Raw genomic sequence first — 17,560 nt, 5'->3', positions numbered from 1 at the left:
CCATCGACCTGACTTTTATTCTCAGTCACAGTGAGCAATGGTGAGAGACAAGCGATATCTGAACCGGTCCTGGAATCCCCCTAACCTGGTCAAACAACCCCTGCGTCCAAACAGGGCGTGGGGAAATACCTCCTCCATCCAACAGTGGGTTTGCAAAGGCCCGTGCTCTATAATTGTTAATTCAAAAGTGTGGCCTTAAGTGTCCCGGTATATAGGAATGAATTATGTTTCACCCTATTTTTAAAGCCTGCATATAAGGCGTGCGGTGCCAGTGGTAAAAGGAGTGTGCAAGGGAAGGGTGGTTGGGACGGGCTAAGGATTGAAACGTAACCCCGTAGAATATATGAACATGTATACGTGACCTATTAATATGCCCGAGTCAGCACGAACGTTAAATGAAAGTTTCTCTGTAGTTTGTTTCAGCGCCTGGATTTTTACACACTCGCATTTTGGGGAACTCGCACAACTATTGCCCTAGATTTTTTCCTGAGAATCCGTTTTCCGCACGTTTGAATGTCAAATGCATGGCTTGTGTCGTTTTAGAGCGTTCGGTCTGTTAATGCCTCAATAAAACACAGATTAGAAGTTGCCGGGTTCCCCTTTTTTTTTTAACCCGCGGTATAATTTTTTGCGGGGCGAATGTGCACATGAATGATCTGGGTTTATATATATGTAAATCGCTGCGAGGACTGTTCTCAAATTCCCGTTGCTTTACTTGAGGGCAGTAAGAGTCATGGTGGTCCTCGTATGTACATAACATGTGTTCGAGGCTTAAGCGAGGTCAACACGGCACATGCACGTACTCGCGTGGCGCGTTACTTAAGTTGCAACAAGCTAACTAACAGCTGCAAGAACTAATCACCGTTGCAATGCATCAGTAGTTTGTTTTGGAGACAGTGTTAGCTGAATGCACAATGTCTTCTTGAACGCTGCCGTTATAATTATTTCGGACTTTCCACGTTGCTGTTGTTTGGTTGTTGTTATTTTCGTTTGTTTGTAACGAACGGTGCTTCTTGCGTATCTACGTAAATGCACTGGCAAGTGAGCACAATAAAAAAAAAAACTGTGGAAAAAATATATCTTCACTGTAATTTTTCATTTGCTTTTTATTGTGAATGTCGCCTTGATTGGGATAACTGGTGTCAATAGGTAATCGCACTAGGTACCAATTGCATGTCTTATATTCGTATGATATGGTACATGTGAAAATGTAAATGTTGGTGCCACCTCTAGCAATTGTTGGTTAAAGAAACCACTGGCCGGATACTCCATATGTACCACACCTGTTTCCAAAACGTCCAAAAAGTCTGCATGCCAAAAAACTGTTTGAATACGCTGCGCGTCTGAATGTTTTATTTAATGTTGAAAGAAATAGAAGCTGAACGGCTATAAAATACACTCGGACTCATGACTGGCGGCCCGCGTCTATGGGCGTGCGGTGCTTGGGGATATTTTTAGAAACCGCTGAGTTGTAGCATTTTTTTTTTTACCAGTGCAAGAATTGATGACCCCAGCCTTTTTTTAACACAATATCTCAGTAGAAAGTAATTCCGTTAGCCCAGCCTACAGCATCTCACAAAGTATATATAAGCCTCTCCTCTTGAGCAAACCTCCGAGATCCTCGGTAGCTTCTTGCAAAGGTGAGTTCCGTCTTTGCAAAGCCAATATGTGTCGATAATCCACCATGCCCACTGAATGTGGTGATTTTATTGAAAAATATTACGCTTAAAAAAAGACTATTAACGATTAATATTTCGATTTAAAGCTTTCGTGACTGCAAGGATTCATCTTCTTGGTTCTTTCGGTAAAGTCACGTAGAATGAGAATATAACAATAAAACAAAATAAGACAATAAAATTCTCACGACGTTTCGGCCACAACACAAGTAGCCTTCTTCAGGTGAAGGAACAGAACTGTCGGGACGACAGCGCTTCAATTGAAGAAGGCTACTTGTGTTGTGGCCGAAACGTCGTGAGAATTTTATTGTCTTATGTTGTTTTATTGTTTTATTCTCATTCTACGTGACTTTACCGAAAGAACCAAGAAAACGATTAATATTGTTTTTTTTTCTTCTCAGGGTTTTCAGTATTTGCTGTGATATAGAGAAGCCCTTCAACGTACGTATATATAAAAAATAGCAAACACTTTGCACTCACACTATGCTTTTATTTTTAAAAGCTTAAGGCATCAACATTGCCTGCTTATTCCTAGAGGGCAATCGCATAAATGGTATTGCGGTGACAATAGTCAAAAGTGCCTCGCTTCTGCTGTATGTAAATTCTTGCAGGGTATATGCTGGGGACCTTGGAGATGCTTCAGTGGTTGCATGTACAATGCCATTTGGATTTGCATAGCATCTGAGTGCAACTACATCTCAACATGCTGTACAAAACCTTGGGAGAGGAGGCATATCTATTTGATTTATTTATATAAAGAGAAAGAGTCAATCAGAGGTTAGGGCAGGCAGTAGGTCATTTTGCGTGAGATTTCACCAGTTAAGAGCCATGTATATCAGTCTATAGGCTGGTATATAGTCGATAGAATTTGCATTCATGTGAACTATGGGCGAGCTTTGAAGACTTTTATACCAGCCAGTTGGTTTGCAGAAATTAAAGAATACGTGCTCACAGTTATAGGGAAATTAAATTAAAACGCATGCACACCTTTTGATAACATTTGAATGCAATTGCCATCAACAAGCTCACTAATGACATTAGGCAGCACAAAACAATCAGCATAATTGTGGAGAACACAAAAAAAAATCATCACACAATACGTCTCCACTGGCTTCTGGAAGTTCATCAGCGTTAGTTTAACTGGTCCTGACTGGCGATGAGAGACTGACTGTTGAGACTGCTCCAGACTTTGCCTGTAGTATTAACCGATGCTTCTGGAACAATGTAGTCCCCGAAGGCCATGTGGCCAATGGGTTGAGTCAAAAAAATACTTTAAAATGTTTACCTGAAGAGACGGATCTGGTAAGGAGACGTACTGTGTTGCACATTTCTTTTGTTAATAATTTCGTAATTGTATCCATATATCTATCTCACTTTCATGAAAGGGGCAATGAAAGATGACTGACTTTGCCCTATTGTTGAGCATGACTGGTAAATGATATTCAGATTGTAAATGTTGTGGCTTTGCTCTCCAACACACCAGTGTGCTGTACTAGTAACAAATTGGCATGTTCTGTTTACGTGACAACACTTACTAATTGGCTGTGTCGGGTGGTGGCGGCTTTAACGACACATTTATATATTTACGCGATCTAACCTCCCCCCCCCCCACTCCCTATATTACGAAGCTCTCCGGGTGTGTTGTCCGGTCGAACCACACGCGCTGTTTTTTGGCACGACGTCTGACGATCCCTGAAGAAGCTCCCCAGCACGTGGAGTGGAAACGGCGCACAATATACGCGGAGCAAAACCGTCATTGGACAGCCGTACAGCACGACCGCAACAACAACAAAAAACGGTCATTCATTAATTTTGTTTCTCTCACCGCAATCCCCAAACACCTAAAGACCAGGCAAGATGGGAGACCTGCACGAGTTCGGGAAGGCCGCTCCCTTCCTGCGCAAGTCCGAGAAGGAGCGTCTGGAGGCCCAGACTCGCCCCTTCGACATGAAGAAGGAGTGCTACGTGGACGACCCGAAGGTCGAGTTCGTGAAGGCCATCATCAAGAGCAGCGAGGGTGGCAAAGTCACCGTCGACACTGAAAATGGCCAGGTATGCATTACGAAATGTGTTCTAAAGTTTTCAATGGCCATTATTTCGAGAATACGATTAAATATACACACACTTTATTTTATTTTTTATGTTACAATGTATAAACAAATTCTTTGGGTCTTTCGGTAAAGTCACGTAGATAGGTTCAAAGAAAATAACAAAAAACGACGACATTTCGATCGCAACACAAGCACTCATCATCAGGAGATCAGGAGATGACGATTGCTTGTGTTGCGATCGAAACGTCGTTTTTTGTTATTTTATTTGAACCTATCTACGTGACTTTACCGAAAGACCCAAAGAATATGAATTCCTGCAGTCACGAAAGCTTTAAGTCAATGTATAAACAAATCAGTGTAACGATCGTCCTGGATTAATTCGGATCAATTACTTCAACAGTGTGAAGTAAAATGTGTCTGACATGAGTTATTCTCTTCCCCGCAGACTGTGACAGTCAAGGAGAGCCAAGTCCACCAGATGAATCCTCCCAAGTTCGACAAAATTGAGGACATGGCCATGTTGACCTTCTTGAACGAACCGTCTGTGCTGTTTAACCTGAAGGAAAGATACGCAGCCTGGATGATTTACGTAAGGAACGGCACTCCGTGTTTCATGCACAGTATTGTGTTGCTGCTTGTAGTATGGGTTGCCCCCTGTCCTGATGTTCCTAGGATTGTCCTCTTTTTGACAGTAGCCATCCTGGGAAATTTGCGACTATTTAAACATTGTCAGCCATCCTGGGAAATCTGTGAAATCTGCGAATCTTTAAATATTGGCATCTAGTTCTCCCCTCGACTGCTCTTGTGAGATACTCTTTTTCTGCTTATTCTCGCGATATTTCTGGGGGTTGTGCTTTGCTGTTATTGCTTGGGATGATCCAGCTCTGGAGCAACGACGCCGTGTGGGTGAGCGCCGCGTAACGTTGAGATTCGTGCTGTTTTGCAGACCTACTCCGGCCTCTTCTGTGTCACCATCAACCCATACAAATGGCTGCCGGTGTACGACCCAATAGTTGTGGCTGGATACAGAGGGAAGAAGCGTCAGGAGGCTCCTCCACACATCTTCTCCATCTCTGATAACGCTTATCAGTTCATGTTGACTGGTACGTTGCGAACACGCACTTTGTCTCACTGTGCTGGCACGCGCAAGCGCTTATGGGCGGTCAAGTGAAACTGCCAAACTATTACTGCTATATCCTTTAAAGAATTGATGTAATTTAAAGGTGACTTTTCGTTAATTTAACATGACTGGGTTAACTTAAAAGTGTTATTAGCTATACATCGCACGCACATGTATAATATCTGATAACATAAAAGGCATTCTGCCTTTTATACAGGAGGCCGTGGGTTCGATCCCGACCATGACGCTTGCTGTATATTTGGAGTTTGTATGTTTTCACTCCCCGCGGTCGCATTAATTTTTATCCGGGTCCTCCGGTTTCCCCCTCCACATTTGGAATCAGGCATCGAGAGTATTTTCCTGCGATAAATGTCCACATGATGAGCCACTTCGTTGAGCTATCATTTGTGGCCAGGTCACTTCTGAAAAAGAGCTATACAGCTCAGTGGACCTTACCCGGTAAAATAAGAAACATTGAAAAAAGAAATAGGAACCATAGTTCATTCAAACCACACGTGTGCTGAAAAATCAACGTCTAACTGCGGATGTGGACTTAGGCTTGTGTGAATCAAAGATCACAATGATCCTCTCCTCTGTGTCCTCCCGATTCACTCTCACACCCCACCTCCCAGCTTGTCCCCTCATCCGTGCCTGTCCCCCCCTCTGCCCTATGGATCAAACCTGAGTTGTCGACGTCCCATTGACCACACCACGGTCTCCTGAAATTGGGTGGTGTGTGATTAATCATTATACTAGAAATCAGCTTTGGACACCAAGGTCTTGAACTTTTGCATCCTCACGTCGGTTCTGTGCTATCGCCCCTCCGTCTGGAACGCTCCTCTATATCCCTTTGCACATCCGCAGCATCAAATGCACTCTGACTTTCAAGAAACATCTCAAGGCCTCCTCTATCTCTGTCTGGGTCCAGGGCTTTCCAGCAGCCCTCTGAGCTTGGCTCTGCGCCTCTCAGTTGTTGACTTGTCAGCAAAAAAAATCTGGCGCATTATAAATGTAATTATTATACAGGGTGATCCTTTTGTAGACACCTCACTGATTTAATGCGGTGTTTATGTTCATATATATCCGCCTGTAAAATTATTGGAGATGGAACGGAATCATTCGCAAGGGACTATCGTTTCAAGAAGAGAGATAATTTTGGGAAAGTGTTGGCTCCATACCTTACGGAGGATAATAAGATGTGATGTAATACATGTATATTGAGATTTCAGGGAGATACGGAAGCTTTCAAACGAAGTTGCGTTCTCAATAATGTATCCTTATTTTAGTGGGCTATCTATAAACCAATCACCCTGCATATAGAGCGTGATTAGTATTGTATTTCAATGTTTTAGTTTATAAGGCTGTGCATTACATATTCTGTAATTTATATCCCTTACAGATAGAGAAAATCAGTCTATCCTCATCACGTAAGTCGTTTAACATTTTTTTACACCAACGATTCCTATAAAAAGTGAAAAAAACCCGGCACATTCATTAGTAACTATGCCTTAAAATGATGTTTTTTTCTACAGATAAATAACAGCCACCATCCCAGGCAAATGGGTCCTTCTTGATGGGCCGTGCGTTGTTTTGTTTTTGCTGTTTGTCCATTGTGCACCATTGCCAATGGCAGTCACCAAATAATTTGGTTACATTCCATCAACAGGAAGCACTTCGCCCAGCGCATCCTGGGGGTGTTATGACACCCGGCGCCGTCTCTAGGAAACATGTAATTTCGCCGGGGCACTATGAATGCAGCTTCAGATCCACAGTGACCGTTTTTTCTTTGGTATCTGCCGTACCCAGCGGAGAATCCGGTGCTGGCAAGACTGTCAACACGAAGAGAGTCATCCAGTACTTCGCAACAATTGCGGCCCTGGGCGACGTCACCAAGAAGAAGGAGGAAAGCAAAAAGGTAGGTCTCTTTTTCAACGTTTTAATAGTAAAAAAATGCGACGTTTCAATTCCTGTTACAACGTTATTAGTTTTTTATTTAAAGCTTTCGTGACTGCAGTAATTCATATTCTTAGCTCTTTCGGTAAAGTCACGTTGAAGGGAAACAATAAAATATATATAAAACAATAAAATTCTCACGACGTTTCGACCATAACACAAACGGTCATCATCAGGTGTGAAAACCAACGGAGATAGCGAGAACACGTTCTAGTTTTTATAAGAATAATATATGATTTACACCTACTTTTTTGTACGATCAGGGTGCAGTGTGTGGAACTGGGCGGTGAGAAGGCTTACCTCTTCACTTGGTCAACGGCTCAATGTGGGCTTCCTATGGGTGTTACTGTGGGCATTGCCCCCTGCAAGTCACTTAAAACTCATCAGTTCACGTGATGATCTGCAGTGGTGGTGCTGGCCCATTAACGGGCCCAAAAAGGAAATATATGTTTTTGCGATTTCCCCAAATTCAATTTCATAAACGCCTAAGCGAAATTACAGAAGAAACATGGACAGGATATAAATGTGTAGCGAAATAAGAGAAATGCAGACAAAGACAGAAATGTAGCGAGATGAAAGAGATGTAGACCAGATAGAGATGAGTTTAGATGAATTCGCTTCCATGTGAATTTGATATTTTTAAATGTTTAATAAGGATCTGAATTCAAGCTGATGTTCGATACACCGCTATTCTTTCATGATACGCAGGGCCCCCTGCATCTGCTTCAGGCCCTAAGATGTTGCTTACTTTGCTTATTGTTAACACCGACGGTAATCTCTTTTTTCCCCCCAAAATCAATCGTGCTCATGGTTTTGCTTCACTCAACAGGGGACCCTTGAGGATCAAATCGTCGAGGCCAACCCTTTGATGGAAGCTTTTGGTAACGCCAAGACCGTGAGAAATGACAACTCGTCACGTTTTGTAAGTGAGACAACTCGTGTAGACTTTGTTGATTTTTCTTTTCCTTTTTACACGCAAAAGCCACGTATACGAGTGCCAATATCATGTCACTAAGCCGACGTTGTTCCCTCGCAGGGCAAGTTCATCAGAATCCACTTCGGTGCCACGGGAAAACTATCATCCGCAGATATTGAAACGTGTAAGTTAGAAAGCATGCACGTACACACAAACGTATTCTCTTATTTGTCAATTAAATGGGGTCGTCGTTTCATTTAGTTGGAGTGACGTGCTTCTATGTAAAGCGTAGCCTTTATATTCAGAGAATATAAAAAAATAGATATTTTTTAAAAAGTGGGGTTTATTATTTGATTACCTTCTCAAGACTCAAATAAATGGAAAAATTACTTTAAAAATGTGTAAAACCTGTTGCATGCATTGGTAGGGTAATTGCAATATTTTTTAAAATTTCTAAATACCAGCCATTCTGGGCACGGTTTGCTTGATTTTTATGAATAATTTGCTCCAATTAATCATTAAATAGTTAATTGCATATTAATAACAAGTGATGGCTGTGCTGAAAAGTACCATAGGTAATTAATATTATCTCTAATTTGAAGGTATTATTGTAAACATATTTCTAGGTAGTATTGACTGCGTACTCACTTACCATGGGCACATCACAATATCCTCTTGCTTGAATAGGCCTTTGTGTGTCCGTGTCTTAGCCAAATTAATCTTTAGTTGGAGAAAAACATGCATTATTGTATATTTGGTAAATATGCTTAACGTGCAAATATAATAAGAAAAGAGTTTAGTCGGTGTGTCCAATGAGATATATATTAAATATGTGGACAAAAGTCTAATTGGGAACCGTTTAAATATTAAAATATAGTTTTTTTTAAACAAAAAAGATAATTTAATCGATAGGTCACATGTGGCAGGGTAAAGTGTGGGTACTCTCACCTCTGCCAAGATGTCTTGCTGTGTGGAAGAGTAGGCCAATACCTTCTAGAGGGGCCCTCTAGTGGAAGCGTTATTCCCATAAGTGGTGTAAGCAGGACATTGCAGGGCTGCAACTGACCTTTTCGTAAAAAGAAAACAACAACAATAATGCATTTGAGCCTACATTGTTGTGTAAAACATACAAGTAAGCGGATTCAGTAAACGTAAGACATAACACAAATCTTCATCAATGTGATTTTAGTAATTTTAATGACACTGATTTTCAGATCTCCTGGAAAAATCTCGAGTAACATTCCAGCTTCCAACGGAAAGGAACTACCACATTTTCTATCAAATTGAATCTCAAAAGAAGCCAGAGCTTCTGGGTAAGTTTTCACGAGAGGTTTGCTTTTTTATTAGATTTTCATGGTAAAAAAAAAGCGTACTCATCTTTTGAAGTTTCAGTTTTTGTCAAGACACACCCTTACGGTATCACTCACCTTGATAGGTTTTTTTTGCATTTGAAGCATGGATCGCAGTTTGTTTTGCCTATCTTACAACTGAATTTTCTCCGCATTTTTATATCGTTCCTCACAGAAATGCTGCTCATTACCAACAACCCCTACGACTATGTTTTCATCAGCCAGGGTGAAATCACCGTGCCGTCCATCGATGATGGAGACGAATTAATGGCCACTGACGTGAGTCTTGTCACCTAAATCATGAATTAACGTCGGTTACATCATTAGACCTCTTTTGCCAGTACCAAAATATAATAAGAAGGTTTTCCCCCTTTTTTCCCCTTTGTTTTCCTTTTTTCTGGCAACAAAACTGAAACCTTTTTCCAAGGATTCATGTCACTGCATTAACCACAATACCGTCCCTTGGTGTGGACCAATCAGTTTCAAGGACAATGCCACATATATTATCATAGTATGTTTTTTGTTTGCATTTTGACTGCAGGTATTGTGGTTAATGCAGACATGAATCCTTGTAAAAAGGTTTAAGTTTTGTTGCCAGAAAAAAGGGGAAAACCCTATTATTATTATTATAACGTTGGTTACATTTTTCATCTTCCCATAGTGGAGCTAGGCTTTGACTTTTGGGTATGGCCGGAGCAGCGCATTGGCGGACTGCATTGCCAATCCCATGTACAACTTCTCCCACAATATCGCCTGCATTGCAACGTTGATTCTCAATGGTTATGGAAGATAACTTTGCTGCACTTTGTTGATTTCATTTGTTCAGCGTTTATTGGTGTAACGACAATAATGAAAGCTTAGCTTGATTTACACTGCTTTGTCATTGCTCACCCTCAGCACAGATTTGCCCTGGATGTTTGATCTCTATAGCAAAACATATGGTTGGTTTTCAGGATATCGTGGACCTTAATTATTATTGTTTTATTTCCACTGTTCTTGCGTTCGAAGAATAGTAAAAACCATTGGTCCTAATATATATGTACACACATGTACAGAGTACAAGCAGCGGTGTTGTGTTACATTTAAACATCCTAATTATATTCTTGTTTTTCTTTTCTTCCACGTACAGAGCGCCATCGACATCCTGGGCTTCACCAACGATGAGAAATTGAGCATCTACAAAGTGACCGGTGCCCTCATGCACTACGGCAACATGAAGTTCAAGCAGAAACAGCGGGAGGAGCAGGCGGAGCCTGACGGCAATGAGGGTACAGCGAACTTCCAAGTCCAGAAATTACAATTTCCATTTCTCCCCCAATTACCACCGGCTCTGTCTTCCTGTCCCCTAATTGCATATAATTTGGATACGTGATGCACGAATGGAGAATTAAAAACTCTCCAGTAGTAGCGTGCGACTGTGGTCATCCACAGCGGAGACCGTGCAGCGTAGAACGGTGCAACGTCCGATCCACAAACACGGAGGAGACACCACAGCGATAATTCACTCCTCCGCCACTGCTCCTGATGCGGTTAGCTGGGCTTGACCACCTGAATCTGAACTTGTAGTCGCTGCTCTGCATCTACATCAGCAGCCGTACGAAAGAAGTAGGAATAAGATATAATTTCGGCGGCGCAGTGGCATGGAGGCACCACTCGTGCCCCAGAGCAAGGCGTACCTGGGTTCGATTCCCTGACACCTTTCTGTGTGGAGTTTGTATGTTCTCTCTCCCCCACTGCTGAATGGAATTCCTCCACGTTCTCCCGTTTCCTCCCATAGCTAAAAAAAAATACACACACAATATAACTGATATTAGCCCAAAATATCTCGATGCTAAAATAATCACTTAATTTGGATTACGCGTATCAACATCGCCCCCTACTCTGAAAACTTGGCAGGAAAATTCTGAAAAAGAGTTTTGAGACTCAGTGAGGCTTTCTCGGGTAAACAAGCGAAGTAATACTCGTCTGTACAGCATTATTCCTTTAGTTATTTCTCCCCTATTTACTAAATCATTTTGGATATATATTACAAAGCATCCCTCATATATGTCATAATCCTGCAAATAATCACGTGAAGCTCAGCACCTGGTTGTGGAATATTAAGGTAGGCTTAAATTTAGCCACTGTATGAACACAAATCAACAATTTTCTTTTTTTAACGCAAAGGCATTGATCCACGTGTTGTTGTTGTTGTTGTTTCAGATGCTGACAAAGCGGCCTATCTCATGGGCCTCAACTCCGCAGATCTCCTCAAAGGCCTCTGCTACCCCAGAGTCAAAGTCGGCAACGAATACGTGACCAAAGGTCAAACTGTCCAGCAGGTACTGTGTGACATTATACGCCGTCCTATTCCGGGCAGCGGTGGCTAGACATATTGGTGTGGGCACAAAAAGCCTCTTGGGGATGGGGGGAAATGGCGAGTGGAGTGGGAGGGTGTATGTAGGTTAAAATCTTTATCGTTATTAGCAGCTAAGTATTATTAGGGTTTCAACCTTGCTTCACTCGTGGGGCATAGCCTCACCAGCCCCTAAGTATGAAGCGTCACTGATTATGGACTTGTGAATTAAGCTATATTTTGCGGTGTATCAGTTTTATGTCCTACTTGATGTAGTTGCATTATTAATATTATTAGTGACTGGTTTCGTACTGCACACTTGTAAGCCACCGCTTTGGAGGCAGGGTTGATAGAGGTTATCTGAAGTATCTATCCAAGCAGATACAGGGTTGATAGATGCACGGAGGTTACCTGAAATATATACACTTTTGTAAAAAAATATAGTTGTAGCTACTTCAAATTACTGCATGTGTGACGATAAAACATAAATTGCCAAAAACCCTCGTGAGACTCGTTGAATCTTTCACGGACGGGACAAAAAAGAGTCAAAGATAAAAAAAAAGTTGAAGGCAATTTTGCTCGTTGACGGAAAACTTTCCTCCTCTGCGCAGGTGCACAACTCAGTGGGTGCCCTGGCGAGATCCGTGTTTGAGAAGATGTTCCTCTGGATGGTCATCCGCATCAACGAGACCCTTGCCACCAAACTCGCGAGGCAACACTTCATCGGTGTGCTGGACATTGCCGGCTTCGAAATTTTCGACGTGAGTGCGGTCTGCATTTTTAACCCCGCACGTACAGTGTGACGTTTTTAATCCGCGTCTGGTGAAATATGGAATTGAAATCGCTCTCTCGAGCGCTTAGCATAATTGGATTAATACAAAAAACTACAAAGAAGATAAACCATATTGCTCTGCGTGCCAAACGCCTCTCTGTCCTCTCAACACAGTTCAACACCTTCGAGCAGCTGTGCATCAACTTCACCAACGAGAAGCTGCAGCAGTTCTTCAACCACCACATGTTCGTGCTGGAGCAAGAGGAGTACAAGAAGGAGGGCATCGACTGGGTCTTCATCGACTTCGGCATGGACCTGCAGGCTTGCATCGACCTCATCGAGAAGGTTCGAGCCCTGAATGCCATGGCGTTTTAGTGTTTTGCAACGGTCAGTGCTGTGCTGAAATTCAAAAGAGAGACACTTCGTTTGTTATAGCCACGGTTGGCGGACACCGAGGTATCATGTGCAGTCTGGCACACTGGGATGGTGCCGTTTTATAATTGTGAGCACACTGGACACTGGCAACCTAGAGATTTGGCAGCTCGATTTGAACTTCCGGCAAGGCAGTTGACACAATGGGCACATTTTTTTGTTTACATCGTCCTGCCACTGTCCACCCAGCAGTATAAATGTGGTACAACCACACTTAGTTCGGCAGGTCGATGTAGTGGGGTGAAGCGTGGGTGGCTTCCACCCCTTCCAAGATGTCGATGTGGACAGTGTGGAAGAATTGGATAAAATATCACAGAGAGAAGTATTCTAGAGCTCCTCCAGTGGAGCCATTTCTGACAGCAGTCACGTGAGCAAATTGCAGCGATGCACCTTTACCGTTTACGTTGCGTTCACCCATCACAGACCTCTGGTCTCTGTTGCCGATCCTCTTAATTTTCACGCCCATTGCGTGACAAAGCCTGTACATGTGACGATACTTAAAATTCTCATCGTATTGTTTCAGCCCATGGGCATCATGTCCATCCTCGAGGAGCAGTGCATGTTCCCCAAAGCCAACGATCAGACCTTCAAGGAGAAGCTGTACGACCAGCACCTCGGCAAGAACCAATTCTTCCAGAAGCCCAAGCCGTCGAAGGGGAAACACGAGGCTCACTTCTCCCTCGGCCACTACGCCGGCAACGTGGACTACAACATCTCTGGCTGGCTGGAGAAGAACAAGGATCCACTGAACGACTCTGTGGTGCAGCTCTACCAGAAGTCATCGTTGAAGATGCTGGCAGCTGTTTACGCGACCTATGCTGGTGCTGATAGCGGTAAGGATTTCACATGCGAAGTAGATACATGAATGTCTTAGAGGTTCTAAACATTTCTGTAGGTGCATTTTTTTGTAATGCCTAATTGTAAGACATTGTCCACTGCCCGTATTCTTAAAGAGCCACTTTACAACATCATTTAAAAAAAAAATCTCATGCTTTCATTCGAAGCCCCCTTTTTTGTCAATCCACTGCTGGACGACGGCCTCCTCACCCCCCCCCGCAGGTCTTGGGGTTTATTTGACCATACTTCAGCACAGATGCTGGGAGCATCTGTGCTGAAGAGCACCAGCGGATTTTGCTGCAGTGCCTCCTGACGACGATGTCGCCTTGCAGCAGCCCGCAATGGCAGCTTTGTGCAGGGTGGTCACCCCTCCAAGCACTAGTCCAGACTTACATCTGCTTAGCTTGCAAGGTCTGATGAGATCAGGCATATTTTGGGTGATTTGGTTACAGGTTTGCTTTGATTCGGTATGCTTTTGGAAGTGGTGATAAGCTATATTTCCGGTCCATGGAATTAGTTAAAAAAGAAATCATTTTCACAGCGTGTTTCCTAAAAACGTACATTACAGTTGTTATGACCCTTCACGGTGAACACGCAAAACGCATTTCTTTCATACGGAATCACATCGAGCTTCGCCTCTGGACAAACGCGTGGTGTTTTTTTGGAGCACGTTAAGCTCAACGCGTTTACCCCCCCACCCCTCCCCGTTCTGTTTCCGTCGCTCGTTTGTGTAGACAGCGGCAGTAAGGGTGGTAAAAAGAAGAAGGGCTCCTCCTTCCAGACCGTGTCTGCCCTCCACAGGGTAAAGCGACACGGACCTATGACACTTCACGTTGGCTCCACGTCAGCTTTTTACAAAAACCTGCGCGGGTATTGCCGCCGACTGGACGCTGCATTCGTCTTGCCGGGAGAAATATAAAATTTGCATCCGTTCGTTATTTGTCGTTCGCAGGAGAATCTGAACAAGCTGATGACCAACCTGAAGACAACTCACCCCCACTTTGTGCGTTGCATCATCCCCAATGAGACCAAGACCCCCGGTTTGTTTTGCAATGCCCACGCTGACAATTCCTACACGCAGCAATGCTTAAAATGCATTTTTGAATCGGTACAAGCAGCAAAGGAAAACTCAATATTTAAATAACCCATGCAGCATTTTCACTTGAGGTATTCTGATGTTGTCCATAACATTAGAAAAAGAACGGATATTATTGACCACATGTTGGGGTTCTCCCTTCGCTTTCACTGTACAGGGGTTTACAACAGTGCCGCCTGTGGTTTGTGTAGTGCAGATGTGGCCAGGAGCATGCGTGTGGGACGCAGAATCAGAATCTTAGTTTAGACTTGGGGAATCCGATGAGCTGTAAAGCTCTTTGTCACACATGTCCCTTAATCAAGCAGGCAAGGGCACACAGCTACTGCTGTGAGTGTCGTGGGTTGAGCCGCAGCACCCACAACACGTTTCAGATTTTGGCTAAGAAACACCGACAATTTTTTGACAAAACTAATGGTATTTTTTTTGTCTGGATTTTTCCTTCAACAAGGGGACACATGCTGACTGATTATCCTGATGACAGAACTGACAGTCAGTTTAGTGCTGTTGCATAGATTCAATATAATTGTGGTACAGCCGTTTAGTTTGGTTAAACGTATGTATTAAAAAGGTTTTGGCCAAAAAATATATTCAAATCTGTAAATGACGGGAAAACCCATAACAACAGAAAAAGCGCAGTCCGGAAAACTAAAGGTTTCAACAACGCACAAACACATGCACTTTGTGTATAACAAAAGTACCTTTCAAGTATTATGCAAAAGCACTTGTGCCTTAGGAATTGCATTGTGGTCATTTGGTCTAAAGTCACCATCGGTAAATTTAGCAAATGTGACTCACCAACAGGCAGCGGTGAGACAAATGCAGCTGCAGACCGGTTTCGTTATTATTAGGACTCATCAGTACAGCCACCAAGACTCACCGAATCCAAACCTGCCTCTGTGAAACCTCATATCTGTAGAGACCCGACATGCACACTGCGGGGGAAATTTTAGACCAAAACGTCGGCACACGAAAACCTACTCTCCTTCCAATGACATCAGGCATCCTTCACGTCTGCTGTGAACCAGATGGCACGGACATTATAGCAAATACACCCGCGGCATTAAGCAGGGCGGCCTGCCGGATCCGATCCACCGAGTCTCTGCAGCAAGCGGCGAACTCGCTGCCGCTGGGACGTGCCGCCGCCGGAGAGATTGAGTCTGTAATGTCACCGGTAACCAACGGGGGAGCAACCGCTGGGGTAAGCTGTCTCCAACTACCGATGTGTGGCTGCATCCCCGGTGAGGGTTATTGACCTGTCATGCGTTCCATCTCCAGGTACCATGGACAACAACCTCGTGATGCACCAGCTGCGTTGTAACGGCGTGCTGGAGGGCATCAGGATCTGCAGGAAGGGCTTCCCCAACAGGATCGTCTACGGTGACTTCAAGCAGCGGTGAGTGCAGATAGACGTGTGACGTCGTTGTAAACTCGACCGCCGTAGCCTTTGGCGATACGAAGGTCACAATACGTAAAGGCCCCTCTAGATATTGTCACCGTTATTGTCACTGGCAAACTACGATGGAGCTAAAGCCACGGCATACCTGAAGGAGAGGCTGCAATTAAGGTGAAACTGATAGAAGTCCACTCATATCCTCCATTAGAAACGGTCGCTTTTGTACACGACTGAAGCTATTGAAGGCCCAGCAGTCTACTATTATTTATTTTCAATAAATTATTTATTATTATTTTTACCCACTTATCACGAATGTGCTGTCAGCATCATGTCATAAGATAGAGAACCCCATTGTACATTTGCAGTACGTGGTGTTGTTTCATAGTCACTGTGCCAATGATATTCAAAGCTAATTCCAACAGATTCATTTTGTTAACATGTAATCACTTGCAGAATCATAGACCACCCCCCATCAGCAGAACATCTCTTCTCCAATGTATTCTGGTTTCAAGAGGTTTTACTGCAGTCGTTAATGACAGGCTGCATCTCACTACACTTGAGAACCCCGTATAATCATGGCTGACTCACTCGATTAGAATCTGTAAGTTGTTGCTCTGCATCTACATCAGCCAGGATCCGAGCGCTACAACTACAACCTCCGAAACACCCAGTCACCTCCAGCAGTCTGTCGTTAAAGTCTGTGCCATGCAAACCGCGATCGTTAGCGTCACACGTGACCTCGCGTGCTCTCTCGTGCCTCGTAGGTACCGCGTGCTGAACCCCAATGCCATTCCGGAGGGGCAGTTCATGGACAGCAAGAAGGCCTGCGAGAAACTCATGGCCTCCCTGGAGCTCGATGACACTCAGTACAAGTTCGGACACACCAAGGTATGCAAGGCCAATCCTTGTGTAGTTTCTGCCGTTGTGTGTCTCATGTAGATTATACTCTAATCCGGTTGTGAATATAATCCCAGGGTTCTTTTAGGGTGTATAGAATCAGAATATTAATTTATACTGCAGGAATCCGATGAGCTATATAGCTCTTTTTTACAGATGGCCAATAGGTCACAGTGAAGCTCTCATAAATTAGAACGATTGCAAGATATAACAAAAATTACTTGGTCACAAACATGAATCACTAACATTGGAAAACCACACAGCTATCACCGCCTCCCCCCTCTTACTGCAAAAGAAAAATTATAGCAAGAAACCTCCTGAAATGGAGATTTATCAGGCTCAATGAAGCATTCCTGGTTAGACAATCGTATTCTCCAGCATATTTTCAGTTTTGCCGTTCAGGCCGATACTCACCAACTCACCAATGCCGTGTCTCCCAGGTGTTCTTCCGCGCCGGTCTCCTGGGTACCCTGGAGGAGATGAGGGACGACCGCCTGTCTCTCCTGCTCACGCGCACCCAGGCCCTCGCTCGTGGCTACCTGAGCCGCGTAGAGTTCAAGAAGATGTTGGAGAGACGGTAAATATGATGTTGTTTATTATTACTGAATGTCTTTTTTTTTACACAACAACAACAATAACAACAGCCATTCGCCACTAAGTGGCGGCGACGACACCATGGCACTTGTGCCAGGCTATGTGCACGTTGAGGCACACACACAGACACATACACACA

The 17,560-nt window shown here is 43.6% G+C and overlaps 1 protein-coding gene and 1 long non-coding RNA gene across 2 annotated transcripts in view; one reads left to right on the top strand and one right to left on the bottom strand.

The window, feature by feature from the left end:
• Positions 1 to 1,550: 1,550 nt before the first annotated feature.
• LOC116946145 (myosin heavy chain, skeletal muscle, adult-like) overlaps positions 1,551 to 17,560 on the top strand; it is a 27,710-nt gene continuing 11,700 nt past the window's right edge. Inside the window, exons 1-21 of the mRNA XM_032961040.2 lie at positions 1,551 to 1,640; positions 2,078 to 2,117; positions 3,524 to 3,728; positions 4,173 to 4,316; positions 4,674 to 4,830; positions 6,247 to 6,274; positions 6,654 to 6,762; positions 7,630 to 7,722; positions 7,837 to 7,900; positions 8,931 to 9,029; positions 9,241 to 9,344; positions 10,195 to 10,333; positions 11,268 to 11,386; positions 12,012 to 12,161; positions 12,347 to 12,517; positions 13,128 to 13,437; positions 14,176 to 14,243; positions 14,394 to 14,481; positions 15,813 to 15,930; positions 16,695 to 16,818; positions 17,268 to 17,404. Coding sequence (XP_032816931.1) covers positions 3,534 to 3,728; positions 4,173 to 4,316; positions 4,674 to 4,830; positions 6,247 to 6,274; positions 6,654 to 6,762; positions 7,630 to 7,722; positions 7,837 to 7,900; positions 8,931 to 9,029; positions 9,241 to 9,344; positions 10,195 to 10,333; positions 11,268 to 11,386; positions 12,012 to 12,161; positions 12,347 to 12,517; positions 13,128 to 13,437; positions 14,176 to 14,243; positions 14,394 to 14,481; positions 15,813 to 15,930; positions 16,695 to 16,818; positions 17,268 to 17,404 — 2,417 coding nt within the window. The 5' untranslated portion in view covers positions 1,551 to 1,640; positions 2,078 to 2,117; positions 3,524 to 3,533. The remainder of the gene's footprint in view (positions 1,641 to 2,077; positions 2,118 to 3,523; positions 3,729 to 4,172; positions 4,317 to 4,673; positions 4,831 to 6,246; positions 6,275 to 6,653; positions 6,763 to 7,629; positions 7,723 to 7,836; positions 7,901 to 8,930; positions 9,030 to 9,240; positions 9,345 to 10,194; positions 10,334 to 11,267; positions 11,387 to 12,011; positions 12,162 to 12,346; positions 12,518 to 13,127; positions 13,438 to 14,175; positions 14,244 to 14,393; positions 14,482 to 15,812; positions 15,931 to 16,694; positions 16,819 to 17,267; positions 17,405 to 17,560) is intronic.
• LOC116946146 (uncharacterized) overlaps positions 10,333 to 17,560 on the bottom strand; it is a 21,745-nt gene continuing 14,517 nt past the window's right edge. The window contains exons 2-3 of the long non-coding RNA XR_004403443.2: positions 10,742 to 17,366; positions 10,333 to 10,645 (exon numbers count right to left, since the gene is read on the bottom strand). This is a non-coding gene — a long non-coding RNA (uncharacterized LOC116946146). The remainder of the gene's footprint in view (positions 10,646 to 10,741; positions 17,367 to 17,560) is intronic.

Source organism: Petromyzon marinus, chromosome 26 (assembly GCF_048934315.1).
Source record: "Petromyzon marinus isolate PM22_M1 ecotype Great Lakes invasive population chromosome 26, UKy_Petmar_22M1.pri1.0, whole genome shotgun sequence".
In the NCBI taxonomy this organism is placed as follows: domain Eukaryota; kingdom Metazoa; phylum Chordata; class Hyperoartia; order Petromyzontiformes; family Petromyzontidae; genus Petromyzon; species Petromyzon marinus.
Note: the sequence above shows the minus strand (reverse complement) of the source record. Positions and strands in the feature narration are given on the sequence as shown.